General features: G+C 38.6%; 1 protein-coding gene and 1 pseudogene across 2 annotated transcripts in view; both read left to right on the forward strand.

Annotated features, from left to right (window-relative positions):
- Positions 1-17,622, forward strand: part of Bard1 (BRCA1 associated RING domain 1) — a 69,239-nt gene that overhangs the window by 12,346 nt on the left and 39,271 nt on the right. For both annotated transcript variants that reach the window (XM_034498841.2, XM_076931717.1), the window contains exons 2-4: positions 1,284-1,340; positions 2,577-2,725; positions 10,184-11,100. In XM_034498841.2, coding sequence (XP_034354732.1) covers positions 1,284-1,340; positions 2,577-2,725; positions 10,184-11,100 — 1,123 coding nt within the window. The remainder of the gene's footprint in view (positions 1-1,283; positions 1,341-2,576; positions 2,726-10,183; positions 11,101-17,622) is intronic.
- On the forward strand, positions 4,152-5,300 carry LOC117706029 (heterogeneous nuclear ribonucleoprotein C pseudogene; annotated as a pseudogene).

Raw genomic sequence — 17,622 nt, forward strand, 5'->3', positions numbered from 1 at the left:
AGGAGGTTGGGTTTGACCTATTAGTTGAGGTACTAAGAATTATAGGAGTCACACAAATATTGTTTACAATCATCATATTGCTGTAGTCACCAATCACCAACCTTATATTTTTGTCAATTTATCCCATGTAGTATGGTTAAAAAAAAAAAAGGTTTTGTGAGTTTTTGAAAGTGATGGGTTTTGTAATGTCAGTGAGCAGCATTTTTAATAGCTCGAGAATAACGGGGCTGTGTACTCTTCTTCTTAGCCTCTTCCTGAAAGCTCAATTTTACTCTAATGTTCATATCTATTAAAATGTGTACTGTGAAACTTTTGATCTTTCCAGAAATGTGGAGGACTGTGTTTTACTAATACGTGGTTCTTGTGCAGAGGTAATTGGATAATCATGGTGTAAACACCTACAGGTCCTGGGGTTGGTATAATACGCCAAGTGCAGGGACTGTTCATCCTTTGAAGGCTTTACTCGCATGATGTGCTCTTGATGCAATACCCACTTTGAGTGGCAGGGCTTAATGCATGTATATTAGTAAGAGCCCATGCTTTCACAGGACTTCCAGAGGGAGCAGGCATTCTGAAGGACAGCCCCAGGGAGCTTCTGCTTCTGCTTATTGAATCTCCTTTAGTCTGCAGACTACGAGCTTGATTTGTGTCTACAATTGCTTAAAGAACAAGACCATCAATTAGCTGTGTATTGAAAGAATGGTCATATTGGGTCAAAACTTCTGTAAAAGGTAGATGGCTCCTTAAAAGCAAGAAACAGTGAGGTTTACTTGGTTTTTGGTTTTAAATGGGAACCTATGGATTATTATGGTCAAGATATCCTGATGTCCTAGTTTTTTTGGGCACAGTTCTGGTTTGTACTCCTTGTCCCAACATTCTTTACAGTTAGGTACCCCTCTTCACTGAGAAATTCTCTCTCATTCAGATGGCAGGCCACATTTTCAGATTTATGTGTTTCATTTCAAGTCACTTCAGGGGCAGTATCCCTTAGGTGTTGAAAGAAGAAGTTTGGAGGTGCTTGAGTGCTTGTTCCTTTCTCTAACCTCCCAACAAATAAATCATACAAGGTGCTAAAGCGTGTGCTGAGAATTTCTATTTGAATTCAGCAAGTATGTCCATGGGGTATATAACCAGCAGAATCAAAGCCTTTGGAATAAAATTATCCTTAATATTTTCTGGTTTGATAAAGAGAGAAATAGGTAGTGTTGGGTCTTGGGTTTGTCAAATACTGGGCATGAAATATCTAACAATGACTCATGTTATCTCTTCCTTTCTTCAATCAGCGCTAATATTCTGAAGGAGCCTGTGTGCTTAGGAGGCTGTGAGCACATCTTCTGTAGGTGAGTTGTTAGAGCTGGATGTACCCTGATGCAATCGTGTTGTCTGTACATTGTCTTGGGTTGATCTAAGTCCTGTTTCCATTTACAAATAAGAAATACAGCTCAGAGGGGAATGTCCAGAGTTCTAGAACTTAGTAAGCAGCTCTGCTAAGTTCTTGGAAAAGGAATAATGTCTTTGACAGAATTCAGATGTGTCCTCTTAAACCTGGTTTGAATGACTGAGCTAACAATCTTTCAGAATTTATTTAAGTCTAATTCTTAAATTTCCAACCATGAGTGACTTAAAACAGTAGACATTTATTGTATATCAGAAGGCCAGATACGTGTTGACAGAATTTGTTCCTTCTGAAGACTGTGAGGAAAGGATCTGTTCTCACATAGTTTCTTGTGGCCTGTTACTGGGTTTTCCATGGCTGTGACAATATCCGATTTTAAGAGTTGATGGGTGTGTATTAGTCACCCTTTTGGTCGCAATGACAGAATACCTGACATAAACTATTTGGGCTCAGAGTTTCACAGGCTGCAGGGACAGTGGTTGACTTTGGTGAATTTGATGCTTGAACACTAATTTTGCTTCTTGGGATCAGTGTAATAAGCCAAGGGCAGGAAGTGCTCATCCTTCGAAGGCCTTGTGACAGAGGACACCATGGTGATAGGAACATGTGGAGGTAGATGTTCTGTCGAGTTAGGCAGGAAACAGAGAGTGGGGATTTGGCACTAGGCATAACCTTCAAAGGCCTACTTGTAGTGATTTCTCTAGCTGGGCCCCACCTCCTAAAGTTCCACCTCCCCAAATAGCACTACTTAGTTGAGGACCAAATGTAACAGTGGGTCTATCAGGGACACTTGTAATATTTTATGTTCCTGACACAGGCTCTAAAGCACTCATTTGAGATTCACACCATATATAACAAGCAGGGAGAAGGATTTAATTTGCTTCATAGATTTAGAGGTGTCTGTCCATGTTCCTTTATACAGAGATAATATTTATCCACATCTCTGTCTCCTTATGCTTTTATGAGCGGTAGATTTGTTTGTTGGGAAACATAAGGCAAATTATCTTGCTAAATAATGTCTCTGTAGTAAATTGATCAGAGATTTTACATATATGTGCATATATTATCAGAGCACACTGTTTTATCATTCTATGTAAAACAACCTGTGTTTTTCTACTATTTATATTCCTTAGTGTTTGGAGTTCAGATTCTGCTGAATTTTCTTTTAATTTTTTTAAAGTGATTGTATAAGTGACTGTGTCGGATCAGGATGCCCAGTGTGTTCCACTCCAGCCTGGATCCTAGACCTCAAGATAAACAGACAATTGGACAGCATGATCCAGCTTTATAGTAAGCTTCAAAATTTGCTACATGACAATAAAGTTTCAGGTGAGTGATATTCCTTCATTGTTTTGTTAAAGAGTGGGCAAATTAATAATGATAATGAGCACACGAAGAAAGAATAGAAAAAGAATTCTGAATGATATGGTTCACATTTCAAGATTTGTAGTAGTGGTTTTTTTTAAAAGTCATTTTGAGAAATGATATAATTAAGTCTAAACTTTATAGATGAGGTACCAAGGTCCAGAGGAGTTAACTGCTCTTGCCTGTAGTCATATGTATAGTTAATATAAAAAGCAAGAGAAATAGAGTTCATTTCTTGATGTCAGTCCTGAGAGAATCACTGGCTGCTTTCTATAGTTGAAATAATTTCTGTAGACTGTAGATATTATAGAGATTTTATTTATAACAGTGCTTAATTCATTTTGGTACACTGTTAGAAGATAGAATACAGTACTCTTGCAAGGATCACTTTCTAGACTGAATTAATTAGGTGTACATTTTGAAAGAGCAAAAATCTGACGTTCATTTTCTTTTCTATTTAAATGGGGGTTAATGTTTTTCAAATTGTTCTTAAACTCTGTGTATTAACTATATGTCTTCGCATTGTGCTTTCTGCTGAGAACTAATTGGCTGTGAAAAGAAAGTAAAGTGTTTTGAATTTTCATAATTGGATGTTGGAGTTGTCTTTTCATTGACCAAATCATATTATTTTAGCATGTGTTTATAGGAGACCCTGTCTGGCAGGATGCCATGAGAGATTGATAATGGCAATATAAAATTGTTGGCTTTATGTTTTTAAGTCTTTTGTTCTTTGGATTCTGATGCAGTATTGTAACTGTCACCTACTAGTAAAGTTGATTGAACAAAATTAAACAAGGCAAATGCTTTTAAGTATTATTGACACTGTTTGTATTTTTAAGAATATAACTCATAGTTAAACTGTGTTTACATTGAGTTATCTGATATTTGTGCTAGTCTCCATTTTTAATAATAAAATATGTTATACTAGTATTGTGACTTACATATGTTTTATAAAGGACTTGCTTTAAAAAGTATTGTGGTTCTAAGACTCAAGAATACATTGATTTCATAACTGACTACTTGGTATTGGATAACTACTTGGAGGACACTTCTCCAGCTCCCACATTCCTTAGTTCCCTGGAGTTCTTTATTTAGGGTTGAGGCGCATAAGCTTTTTTTCCCTTTTGTGCTAGCATGTTTATTGGTGTCATTGGTTAGGGATCTTGATTAGGCAGCTATGATAGATATGTAAATATAAATATACACACATGTGTATATGTATATAACTTATATATGTATAAAAACTCAGTGTGTATGTGTGTCTGTTGTGTAACAACAAAAGAAAAGAGGCCATGAATTTGAAAGAAAGCAGGATGGGAGGGTAACTAGGAGGGGTTGGAGGGAGGAAAGAGAAATGGGTTAACTTTAAGAAATAAAAAAGTGGGGAGAGCGAACGGTTGTGTGGTTCCTTGCTGTTGTAGCTCCGGCGTCTTGGCATAGACCCACAGTAGGAGAGGCAGTCTCTTCTCTCTCTCCTAACTCTTGTTTTCAGCTTTGTGAGAAACCTCATCATCAAAGGAGATGGCTAGCAATGTTACCAACAAGACAGATCCTCGATCCATGAATTCCTGTGTTTTCATTGGGAATCTCAATACTCTGGTGGTCAAGAAGTCTGATGTGGAGGCCATATTTTCAAAGTATGGCAAAATTGTGGGTTGCTCTGTGCATAAGGGCTTTGCCTTTGTCCAGTATGTTAATGAAAGAAATGCCTGAGCTGCTGTAGCTGGACAGGATGGCAGAATGATCGCTGGCCAGGTTTTAGATATTAACCTTGCTGCAGAGCCAAAAGTGAACCGAGGAAAAGCAGGTGTGAAATGATCTGCAGTGGAGATGTACGGTTCCTCATTTGATTTGGACTATGACTTTCAACGGGATTATTATGACAGGATGTACAGTTACCCAGCACATGTTTCTCCTCCTCCTCCTATTGCTCAAGCTGTGGTGCCTTCCAAACGCCAGCGTGTGTCAGGGAACACCTTATGAAGGGGCAAAAGTGGGTTCAATTCGAAGAGTGGACAACGGGGATCTTCTTCCAAGTCTGGAAAGTTGAAAGGTGATGACCATCAGGTCATTAAAAAGGAACTGACTCAGATAAAACAAAAAGTGGATTCTCTGCTGGAAAGCCTGGAAAAAATTGAAAAAGAACAAAGCAAACAAGCAGACTTGTCCTTCTCATCCCCAGTAGAGATGAAGAATGAAAAGTCTGAAGAAGAGCAGAGCAGTGCCTCTGTGAAAAGAGATGAGACTGATGTGAAGATGGAGTCTGAGGCAGGTGCAGATGACTGTTGAGGAGGGTGACCTGCTGGATGGTGACGATAATGAAGATGGGGAGATGACCAGCTGGAGTTGAAGGATGATGAAAAAGAGCCCGAGGAAGGCGAAGATGACAGAGACATTGCAAATGGGGAGGATGACTCTTAAGCACATAGTGGAGCTTAGAAATCTTATCACATTATTCATTTACCTAGGTGCTTGTGAGAGATCAAAGTAACACCAGATCATCTCCCCTAGAATCTTCTGCACATTCTCACTGTTCTCCCTCCTTCCTGTGTTCATTAATTCATAATTGCCCTGCGCCTAGTTCCATTTTTCACTTCCTTTGATGCTCCATAGAAGTTTTGTTAAGTCTTACCCTGTAAGTTTTGCTTTAATTTTGATACCTCTTTGTCTTAACAATAAAAAGTTGTATGGTTTTTATCAACTGTCTCCAAAATAATCTCTTGCTATGCAGGGAGTACAGTTCTTACCATTCATGATTTCAGTCGTTGCTTCCCTAACTGCAGAGGCGTCTCATTTCCTTGTAACTCCGAGAGCAGCTTTGCATTAGAGGTGTGTTTTCCCTCACATGAGTGGGATTGTTACAACACGAATGTAACCATGTATTTTTGTGAATGGGAGTTGGCATGTCAAATGCATCTTACAGGAAAATAGTGTAATAGTCTTAATATTTGTTTTCTAAAGTTTACCATGGGTTATTTTTGTGAACAGCCTGATGTTTGGGATCTTTTTCTCAAAAATAAACAATTCCTTATTAAACCAGGAATTTGAAGAAAAGAAAATTAAAAAAAAAAAAAGAAATAAAAGAGTGTAATGCAATTGTAAAATGATTATTAAAAAGAATGCATTGAGGGACTAGAGATGGCTCAGCTGGTTAAGAGCTTTTACTTCTCTGGCAGAGGCCCTGCATTCCGTTTCCTAGTGCTCAGGCCAGGCACTTGGCACCTCCAACTCCTGGCTTCCATGGACATCTGTGGTTATGTGCACATGCATATAGTAATAAAATTAAATACTAAAAAAAGAAAAAGACTGCATTGAGGAGAAAAATGTCATTAGTTCATCTGAATGCTTTTCTTCCTTAAGAACAGTGTCTGATGGTGTGTATTTGGTGATTGAAAAAATTGTATGTATGATCTGTTTACCCCACATATGTACTCTAAGTTGACAGTGATTTCCAGTCAAGGTCCGTGTGTCGTTGGCAGTGTCAAAGTTGGGTCATTAATGAGTCATTTAATTATTTGTACAGTTATGAACAGTGCATCTCTGAAAGTTGCTTTCATTTGATTCTTATAGGTATGTCTGGTTATCAAGATTATTGGCCAAACACTGACATGCTGGATCTACTTTTCAGAGTGTCATAATTTTTTGACTTGACTCTTCTCCAGTTACTGTGGAATAGTGCTGAGTCACTGTAACAGTGACCGACTGGACAGTTACTGTGGAATAGCGCTGAGTCACTGTAACAGTGACCGACTGGACAGTTACTGTGGAATAGTGCTGAGTCACTGTAACAGTGACCGACTGGACAGTTACTGTGGAATAGCGCTGAGTCACTATAAAAGAGTGACCAACTGGACAGTCACTGTGGAATAGTGCTGAGTCACTGTAACAGAGTGACCAACTGGACAGCTCAAGTAAAAGAATCTGTCTCAGTTCTGGAGGCTTGAAGTTTGAGCTTCAGAGTGTCCTCTCGGAGATCTGTGGCTGTATTCGAGTTCACCCCAATTCTTCATGTTACATTAGGGTACCCACACCAGTGCAGCTTCATTTTGGATGAGTCTGTCTAATTCAAACTTTAATTAAGATTACATTTGGGGTACCAGGTATTAGTTATGGTTTTACATACAGATTTAAGGAGTAGAAGGAAGTTCACAGTTTAATGCATAAATAAATAGTTTGACATTTTTAATAGTGATAAAACGGGACGAGGGTGGAGTAGCCTCTGTAAGCTAATTGCCACCCGTTATGGCTCACTAGGCTGTTTTGTACCTTGGGTACAAAAAGGAATAAGACTAGACATTTGCTGTAGTGAGTGGAGGGCATTTGAATCCTAGTATAGTTTTGTGTTTTGTGGGCAGTGAAAACACTCGGTTTCAGACAAGACTCAGGGTTGACTCTGAGCCCTTTTAGAATATGCTCTTACTGTTTTCCTATTTTGAACATTTTTTGGGGGGGGGGGAGTTGATAGGTATTTGTTAAGTTTGTTAAAATTAAGTTGTATAAAAATTTGAAGTGTGGGACTGGAGTTCAGATCCCAGCACCTGCTCTACCAGAGCTGACAGCCTGCTCTAACCATCTGACCTGTCATGCATGCACAGTGTGAGCACTTACACACACACAAACACATGCATAATCTAAAAGAAGAAAATAAAACCGGCAGTGGGCCTTTGTTACCTTGATAGGAGATCACAGAAATGTTAGAGAAATTAATGACTATGTCTACTCAGATACCTCTGTTTTTGTGGTACAAGTGGTTTTTTTTTTGGGTTTTTTCTATTTTAAGTCACATCACTATCAGCTTTCCTTCTAAAAGTCTTCTCAAAACTAGCCAGCTTTGAAGGGAGTTCTGCTTTTCAGTTTTAAGTTTTTTCCCCTCTGGAGTAGCTCCCTTTATTTTTTTATAGTTTATTTAGTACACGTATTGAGGGCCTGTGTTAGTTTAGTGCAGATTTCTAAAACCAAATTTAAATGGTAGAAGGTGAAATGTATTATTAGTAGAAGGAACCAGAAATTGGGAACAAGTGAGGGCTGCTCTTCTTGTAGTAAGAAAACCATCTCACCGTAATAAAGATAACGATATGAGACTGAGTGATTCCTGAGGCCTGACTAACTCCAAATGACTGTTAAATGCTCACATGGAAGACAGGAACCAAGTGGAGGGTCAGCAGCTCTCACATTTTCTCTGTCTTTAAACAAAAACTAGTAGTACATAATTTATCTTCCACATGAACCTTGTTACTTGATTTACTATAAACTATATAATTACTATAATTAAGGTAGGTAATTAGGAAGAGCTTGTCAGCTCATGGACATGGTGCATGGTGTATTGGAGATGGAGCCGATTTATAGGAAAACGTGTTAAGATGAGCTTCTAAACATTTCCACATATTTTCCTTGGCTCAGTGTACTTTAAAGAGAAGAGGTTGTCATATTTTTCTGTTGGCCATTTATGGGTAATTTTATCTTATTCTTCATAACAATCTTCTTTCTACTACTAAAGGTAAATTTAAAGTTTCTCTTTTCCCTTGGACCTATCATGTTAAAGAGCTCTTGCAGGCGCTGGTCACTGTTGTAGAATGTGTTGGTGCTGGTGACATTCAAATAAAGAACCTTGATTATGCTTTCATAGATCACAATTTACATTTCTCTTCTAGTTTTGGGAGAGATGCTGGTCCTTCTGAAGTGATGACTTAGTGTTTCATATATGTTAGGACTTTTTATAATAGATGAAGATGAATACTTGGATAGCCATGTAGCTGTTGTTATTTTAAATAGATCTAAATGCATTTTAACTTATATTAACTTACAGAATAATTATTCTTCAGGTGTTAATGTCACACAGATGGTATACAGCGTACCTCCTTTTGATTTATTTATTTTTTTTAAAGCAAGGAACTAGCTAGTCAGATTTTTCAACTTCTGTTGTGTCACTTACAATAGAGAATAATTTGGAAAGTACAATGTACATCATTATAATCCTTTGATGTAGATTAATGATAGGGAAATCACATTTTCTAATTGCTTCTCTTTTCTATGCTTATTATTAAATTTTGAGGAAAAAACCCTTGAATACGCAACTCCTTAGTAACACACGTATCTCTGCTCCGTGATTCATAGCAAATTCTAAAATATTTAAATTCAGAGAATAAGATGTGTTTTAAGTGTCATCATTTAGAAATTTGCTATGCAGAGGCAGGACCAATGTTTTCTTCGTGAAATGAATATGATAATTTATCAAGCTTAGAAGCATTCACCCATAAAACAGTTGTAGCTGTTAATAATATGATTTATGTTCTAGCAACTGAGTTGTTTTGCTTTTCAGTTTTATCTTAGATGTGCTGCATAAAATTCAAAATTTACAGTTATTGTTTGTGGTTATCCTTGCTTAGTTAGAGCAAGTGGTGTAATTAAAGTCTCCAGGCAAAGATGTTAGTGCACAATAATCAATAAAATGATTGCGTGCATATAAATTACGTAGTTGTGCGCTCTTTATTTGCTCTTTTATAAGTTAGGGAACATGCTGCTGAGGTTGAAATTTGGTATTTTTTTTAGATTTGGGGTTTTCAGTTGATTGAATGTGTTATCACTGCTTAATTTTCTTTAGCTGCCCAGTTCTACTTTTTATTATAAACATTGAGAAATCAAGATTTGACTTGTTTTCCATTGAAAATGTCATCATCTGCATTTAAAATAATAAATTAAAACCAAATACAACTTTTCACAGATGACTTGAGGATTAACCTTTAAGTCTTTGTAATCCTGAGGCCTTCTTAAGAAGCAACCCCTGCTAACATTTCATTTTGACCTTTCTCTAGACTAGAGATTGTATCGGAAGTGGCTTGGGTTTTAAATCTACTTATCACTGAAGAGAAAAGAAAGACCTTGTTGAGTTTAGACATCTAGTCTCTTTATGAATGGACATCTCATTCTTATGATTTTCAAGATCCTGTCTCAGTAACACCGTAGACCATGGATCTCTCAACAACTCCACTTCAATGGCTTTGGGGAATCTGCCCTCATTCAGTTACATAGTTCTGCTTGTAGCTGGCCTTATCTGTTTACTGTCTTCAGTGCACTCACTGTGGCCCCATGTCACCAGGAAGAAGTGGCTTCTTTAGAGTATAGTCCAAGTGCTATTATTGTTAGGCAGGGTCATGTGTGACATTCCTGCAGAGTTAAAAACTGCTTACTTGTTTTTCATTTCCTCTTCCTTACCTAGGGTGCTTCTTACCTGGTGGCTGTGTTTATAAGATGGGAGGTGAAAGAAGAGACAAAGGAAGCAATTCTAGGCATTTAGGAATTGGTGGTCGAGCAGTAGAGGAATAAAACGTAGCACTCCTTAGAGAACAGGAAGCCGAATTCATCAGTAGCTCAAGGTGGAGAAATTAATCCTCATAACATGTTTCTTTTCCTTTTTTCTATCAGATTCAAAAGACGACACATCTCGGGCACATTTATTTGATGATTCAAAAAGTAAGAATTCAATAAAAATGTGGTTTAGCCCTCGAAGTAAGAAGGTTAGATATGTTGTGAATAAAGTGTCAGTACAAACCCAGCCTCAAAAGACAAAGGATGACAAAACCCAGGAAGCCTCAGTGTATGAATTTGTTTCTGCAACTCCCCCTGTAGTTACTTCTAAGAGGGCTAAAACAGCTTCTAGAACATCTGCAAAAAAGCATCCGAAGAAAGCTAAGGTCAACCAGGAGGGGAATTTCAGGCCAGAAACAAACGGTAGTAGATTTGATTCCAAAGAGAAGCTGAAGGAAGAGAAGGTTGTCTCCTATAGCCACACACCAGCTATTGAGAGTCCACGGGTAAATGGTGAAATAGACTTATTAGCAAGTGGCTCTGTTGTAGAATCGGAATGTTCTGGAAGCTTGACTGAAGTCTCTTTACCATTGGCCGAGCATATAGTGTCTCCAGACACTGTGAGCAAGAGTGAAGAAACTCCGGAGAAGAAGATCTGTGTAAAAGATCTTCGTTCACTAGGGAATAATGGAAATCACAAAGGCTGCCAAAGGCCTCCCACTTCTACTTCTAAGAACTGTGGGAGCAACATTCCGAGCACCAGCAGAGATATCAGTGCAGAAAACGTAGTTTTGGTTGATTGTTCTTCACTGCCGTCAGGCCGACTTCAGGTTGATGTCACACTCAACCTGAGGAAGAGTAATGCATCAGATGATCCCCTTAGCCTTTCACCGGGCACACCCCCACCTCTGCTGAACAATTCAACTCACAGACAAATGATATCAAGCCCTTCCACAGTGAAGCTGTCTTCTGGTATTCCAACCGGGAAAAGAAATCACAGAGGAGAGACTTTACTTCATATTGCTTCTATTAAGGTAGGTTGCCTACTCTGAACTAAGTCTTGGAATGAGACCAGATTTGATGGCTCTTACTATAGCAAATACTTGAGATAATAGGAATAAACACTTAATTTATCTCACAGAATTGGAAGTTTCAATTCATGCCCTTTTGTTGCTTTGAACTTGCCATGGTAGATGCCTGTTGTAGAACAACTGTGTGTGTCCCCCTCTCTGCACTGCACCATCCATGAAAAGAAAGAGGTGATAAGGAAGGGGTGGGGATCCCATTCCCTCTTCATGTGCAGTGACTTGGAAACCTTACTGTAGAAGATAGAGGTGAGAGGCTGTGGGAATAGAACCATGCCATTAGCTACATGCTAGGCATCCTCTACTCTGAGCAAGTCAAATATTTGAAGTTAACCCTGGTTCTGCTTCATTTGATTTCTGTTAAGCCTGACTTAGAAAATTAATAGTTTTGGTCATTTCTTGTCATGTGTATAAAATATGTATATGTACATATAAGCTATTGTAATGTTGTTAATGCTTCCCAGACTTACCTAGTTAATAATTATTATGCACCATTCAGTTTTCTATTAGTAAGATTGAGGCTGATGTTGTTTCTAGTCTCTCCTGGGAATTTTCAGACCACAAAGCAAGCATTCCCTTAACTTGGTAGAGACTGTTATTCCAACTGTAAGAAAAATGCCCTTTTATTAATGAGGCTCTCTAGAGCCTAGCATCAAGGCCAGGGCTCAGTGAACTCTTAGGGGTGCTAGAGAAGGTGTTTTTGACACACTATGTAGTATGTGTCTCAGATTACTCTAAAACAGAGATAGCCATAGACAACAAGTAAACCAGTTAACACTTGACATGAAAATTCAGGTGGTCACCCACAAACTATAGATTATATTCTGTTGTCCTGGGCATGGAAAAAAGATACAGTAGAACAGGTAGGAAAATTGGGATAGGATGGTGTCCTGGTGACTTTTCTTCATTGATGTGTGCATTGTGTTAGTTTTTCTAGAACCTAATTATCTGATATTGTTATTATTAGTTAACTTATTCTCATTTGCTACATTTAAATATGCATTGATTTATGTTGTTTTTAAAAATCATTAATTAACAATCATTTTTAAATCTTTTTAAAGTTTTATTGTGAGCCAAATGTGTATTCCCCCCTGTTTGAGTTTTGTTTGTTTTTACAATGCTGGGAAGCTCACAGGCCTTCCTCAGGCACTCTACCAAAAGCTGAGCTTTCAGCCTGTGTTTGAACTTGATAGATATGATTTGGAGGAAAAAATAGCAGTGGGTTTATCATCGTTGTTACCTTTTTAGAAATAGTTTTCATTTAATTCTCACCTTATTTTTTTTATTTATAGCAAGAATGAACTATTTAGATATATGAGGAAGCCAAACACCGTAGTTCTGCAGTCTTATTTTAGCTGCATGTTCACCTGCTTCAGAAAAAGATTTGCATGGGCCTTAATATTACAGCTACTATAAAGTGTCCAAGGAGCAGGGACAGGTGCTTCTTGGCACAGTGAGTTCAGATTTGATGACCTTTAAGGCAGCCAGACCAACAAAGGGGAAATAGTGGGTTTATGCAAGTCCAGAAGGAAGGCCTCCCCAGGCTGCTGCCTCCCCAAGCTGCTGCCTCCCCAGGCTGTGCTGTGCTTGTTGCTTTTCTCTGCGGCACATAGGTGGATTTGCAGCTGCCACAGTTCATGGGACTTGTGATGGTTAATCTTGATTATTACCCTTTTTGGAGCCTGGTCAAGTGGTTCACACCTATAACCTTAGTATTCAGGAAGCCGAGGCAGGAGTATTACTATGAATTGAAAGACAGCTTGGATTATGTAGCTAGTTTCAAGGCTAGCCAGAGCACAAAACAAACACTTCTCCCCAGTCACTCCGCTGTCACTCACACGCTGATACCAGCGTCTCTCTTAGTGTTCTATTGCTATGAAGAGACACCATGACCAAGACAGTTCTTATAAAAGAACACATTTATTTGGGGGCATACTTAGAGTTTCAGTTAACACTGAATTATGAAAGTCCATCATTATTGTGGCAGGAAGCAGACAGGCATGTGCTAGAGGAGTAGCCTGAGAACTTTACTTTGAGATCCACAGGCATCAGAAAGAGAGACACAGACAGACAGACAGAAAGACAGACACACACACACACACACACACACACACACACACACACACACACAGAGAGAGAGAGAGACAGAGAGACAGAGAAACACACAGAGACAGAGAACATGAGCCTATCAGGGCCTTTTTAAATTTAAACTGCCACACATTTTACTACCTGATCCACATTGACTTGTAGTCACATCACAGTGTAAAGTGCATTTAGTCCAATTTCAGATGTCGCCATAGTCTTTCAGTCTCAACATTGTTTAAAAGTCTAGGAATCTTTTCTGAGACTCAAGACAGTCTCTGAACTGTAATCCCCTGTAAAATCAGCTTCAAAAACTAGATGACATACTACCAACATACAATGGCAAAAAAATGTGTATTACCGTTTTTAGGGGGTAAGTAGGGGGCACAGTGAAGAAATACTGGACCAAAGCAACACTGAATCCCAGCAGGCCAGACTCCACATTCTGAATCTCCATGTCCGATGTAAAGGTGCTCTTCAGATCTCTAACTCCTTTCAGCTTTGTTGACTGCAACACACTGTTTGGACTGGTTCCACACCCAGTCTGCAGCTCTCCTTGCCAGATATCACTACACCTTCCACGTCTTGGGCTCTCCAATTCACTCCAGGCTTCATGCAATGACTTTCCTAGGACTGCAAGCAGGTTCTGCCACATGCCTAGCCTCAAAGGCTCTCCTTAATGAAGGAGGAAGATTCCACACCCCTTGACCCTAGAGGCAGAACCTTGTCGCCAAAGCTGTCAGGTTCTGCCACCTGAAAAGTAACCCTCTTTTTGACTTACATTTTTATAAGCTTTGTCTTGATCATTTCTAGACTGAGGAAATCCCTTAGGCTTGTCCCTTCACAGGGTGCAGGATTAAGGTGGAGGGTGCCTTATCTATCCCAAGATCACCACTCCCTTGATTCCACTTAGCATCAAGCTTTCTAACACGTTAACACTTGGGCACCAGACTTGGCCCCATCATTACCTTTCCTGGTGCTCGTTTCTCCTCACACTATGTGTTTTATACGTGTCTTTGCTTCACTTGCTCCTTTTCATTATAGCTCTGTATAATAGTGATTCCTAATAACCACACAAGGAGTCAATACAAGGCTATCCTGAAATCTCTGCTTGTGCCATTAATCCAAAACTCCTGGGTTTAGCCCCTTGCAAATTTTTAGGAAACGAGCGGAAAGCAGCCACATTCTTTGCCAGTATATCACAATGCGGACAGCTAATACTAGTTTTCCCTTCTGAAACCTTTCGAGCTGGGCCCCCACATTTCACATCCCCTCACTATGGTTATCCATGCTCCTGCTAAGATGGTCTTTTAAGCCTTGCTTAAAGCATTCAACTGATTTTTTTAGTCCAGAGTCCTAAAGTCTTCCATAGTTCTCCAAATAACAACATGGTCTGATCTGTCACAGCAATATCCCACAGTCCCTGGTAGCACCTTCTGTTTTAAAGACTCCTATGGTATTAGTAAAACTCACCTGAGTGTCTATGAGACAGATAATAAGTTCTCTGACCTAAAGAATGATCAGTCCATTGGATAATTCAATCTTTAGAGGAAGTGGGTCATTGACAGTGTATCCTTACAGGCATATCTTACACTAGCTTTTTTTTTTTTTTTTTTTTTTTTTTTTTTTTTTTTTTTTTCTGTTATTTTTGCTCCTCTCTGCTCCCTAGTTGCCATGATATAAGATGCTCTATACTCTACACCACAATGGACCAAGCCCCAAGGGCAAAATAAACCTTCACAGTGTTGCATTAGTAAGCAACACAGAAGCGACTGTCCTTCAACAAGTAGGTTTTCTGAGAAGTGTAAGAGTCTGGCATTCCATCATGTTATGAAGACATAATAGATGTTAATACGTCAACTTTAAGTCCAGGTGCTGAGAATCTGATGAATTCTAATTCTGAGTAGACAGACAGTTACTGAGAGGCTCTGTTTCAGAGTATGGCTTTAAAACTCATACTTCCAGTCAGTCCTGTTACATTGCATGTGAAGTCATGCTATTTTGTTTCCTTCATGCTAGCTTCCAGAGAAAGTAAAAGAGCAAGCTGAGATCTGTGATATGTTCAAGATTTGTTTTTGGAGCATCACATGGAGTCAGCATCTAACACCTTCAGTTGGTCCCCCACCTCTGCCACTGTAATAATAGTAACTTTTTGTAGCATTGAGTTGTTAGAATTATTTATTTATGAAATTACTTTCTTCTGTAAATTTTAAGAAGCCAGAGAATTGTTTACCATATTGCAGAATTCCATTCATAAAGGTCATTTTGTTTTCTCTTTTAAAAATGACATCTGTCTTAGTTAGGGTTTCATTGCTGCGAAGAAACATTATGACCACAACTCTTCTGAAGGACAACATTTAGTAGGGGCTGGCTTACAGTTTCAGAGCTTTAGTGCATTATCATCATGGCAGGAAGCATGGCAGTGTGCAGGCAGACATGGTGCTGGAGAAAGAGCTGAGAGTTCAACATCTTGTTCCACATGCAGCAGGAGAACTGTATCACTCTGAGCACAGCCTGAGCATAGAAGACCTCAAAGCCCACCCCACAGTGACACATTCCATCCAGCAAGATCACGCCTCCTCGTACTGCCACTCCCTATGGGCCAAGCATTCATACACATGAGTCTGTGGGGCTATACCTATTCAAACCCACATCTAACTGCTGAATGGGGTAAAGCTTTAACTATCTGGTCAGCTGCCAGTTTTAATGGAAAACTTAACTATGATGATTAAGTAAATTTTATTGTACTTAATTGTAATGTCCTATTGTTTTTATGAAGGTTTTTTTTTTTTAGTGGTGTTTTTGAAGAGCCAGTATTCTAGTAGAGGAAAGGAAGTTTGTTTGTATGCTTTTAGAAACTTACTGTATGTTGCTGGAAAACGCACATATTCACAGTATGTGAGACCATATGAAGCATCTTTCTTTTTATTACAAAGTTGCAGATATACAAATTCACTTGGGCACACACTCCTTTATTTTGGGGCCTTTAAAGTGTTACTTGAAAATACCCAAAGCATTTAAAATTTCTTGTAAGTCTTCGTAAATACTTTCTTCAGATGATTTTTTTTCCTCAGGGCTTTAAGGAAATCTCAATTATTTTTTTTAAGTTGTAAGGAATGAGAGAGTGCTTCTACTAAAAAAAAAATAATTCTCTTAGAGAAGAAAGTAATTTAAAGCAACAAGAAGCAGAAGTTAATTTATTTCCTGGAAACTTTATATTGGTGCAAACTCACCCAGTTACTGCAGACCCCTTCTAATTATCATAATTTTATTTATGTGCATGACATTACATTCACATGAAGTAGAAAGATGAAAATAAGACAAACTTTTTAGTATTAGGGAGAAGAAAGCAGCTTGGGTTTAAAACCCAGCAGTTTGCTAATCAGCAGTATGTTTTAGGGGTAGATTATTAATAGAGCCCTACCTTTGATGATACTCAGAAGTGACATGAAAGCAAAGCAGAGAGCCTAGGAGACAGAGAGTCAGTCTGTTTATGTCTCTAACGCTGACACTCAGTTGGTTCCTGTTGACATTCATGTGTGACTTCTGCTGTCTGGTTTTTTTTTTGTTGTTTTGTTTTGTTTTGTTTTTTTTAATTTATTACCCCCAAAGAGCTGGTTTTGTTTCGATTGCCATTACTGATAACAATTTTAGGAGAGTTTAACAGACTTTATCCCACTGTATAAATGCTATTTTTTTTCCCCTAATGCTTTAAGTTGCTTTTAAAAGGAGGTGATTTTTTTTTTTTTTTTTTAATAGCTAGAGATTTTTTTAAAAGGCTTTAAGGGTTGACCAATACTTATGTCATCAAGTATGGTAGATAGATGCCATCTTCCATCCACATTGATGGGGAATGCATGTGCTATAGAGCCTGCAGTGTTTTGTAGTTTGGAAATTGTGTTCCTGGGCAAAGGAATAGAAAGTAGGGTTGGGTGTTAGACCACGGTGGAGGACATGCTTTTAGTAGCATACACAGAATTTGGAGAAGAGAGATTATGCAAGCCCAATTCCCAGCCTTATCTCCTTTGTTAAAGGCTAGCAACAGATGGACTCTTACTGACCAGATCATTTAACATATTCCTTCACTTCACTCACCAATATTAGGATTTACTTAGATAAAGACACAGAAGACACAGAAGGCCCAGAATCGGAAAAAGACTTAATTTTCATGTGATTTAATAATTAAATGTGTCTTAGCTTGAAGGAAGAATGAATATTGTCTCCAGTCCGTTGCGTTGTCTTAACTTATTTCTTTACATTATATTGTTCATCGATCTACTTTGAAAGCAGGCTCTGATACTACAATAAAGTGACTGCCGTTCTTATTTTTTCTTCTTCCTTTTGCCTTCCCTGTGTCTGAGTCACTGTTGAAAAGTTACTACATGAGCC

The sequence above is a fragment of the Arvicanthis niloticus genome, chromosome 3 (genome assembly GCF_011762505.2).
Source record: "Arvicanthis niloticus isolate mArvNil1 chromosome 3, mArvNil1.pat.X, whole genome shotgun sequence".
Taxonomy (NCBI): domain Eukaryota; kingdom Metazoa; phylum Chordata; class Mammalia; order Rodentia; family Muridae; genus Arvicanthis; species Arvicanthis niloticus.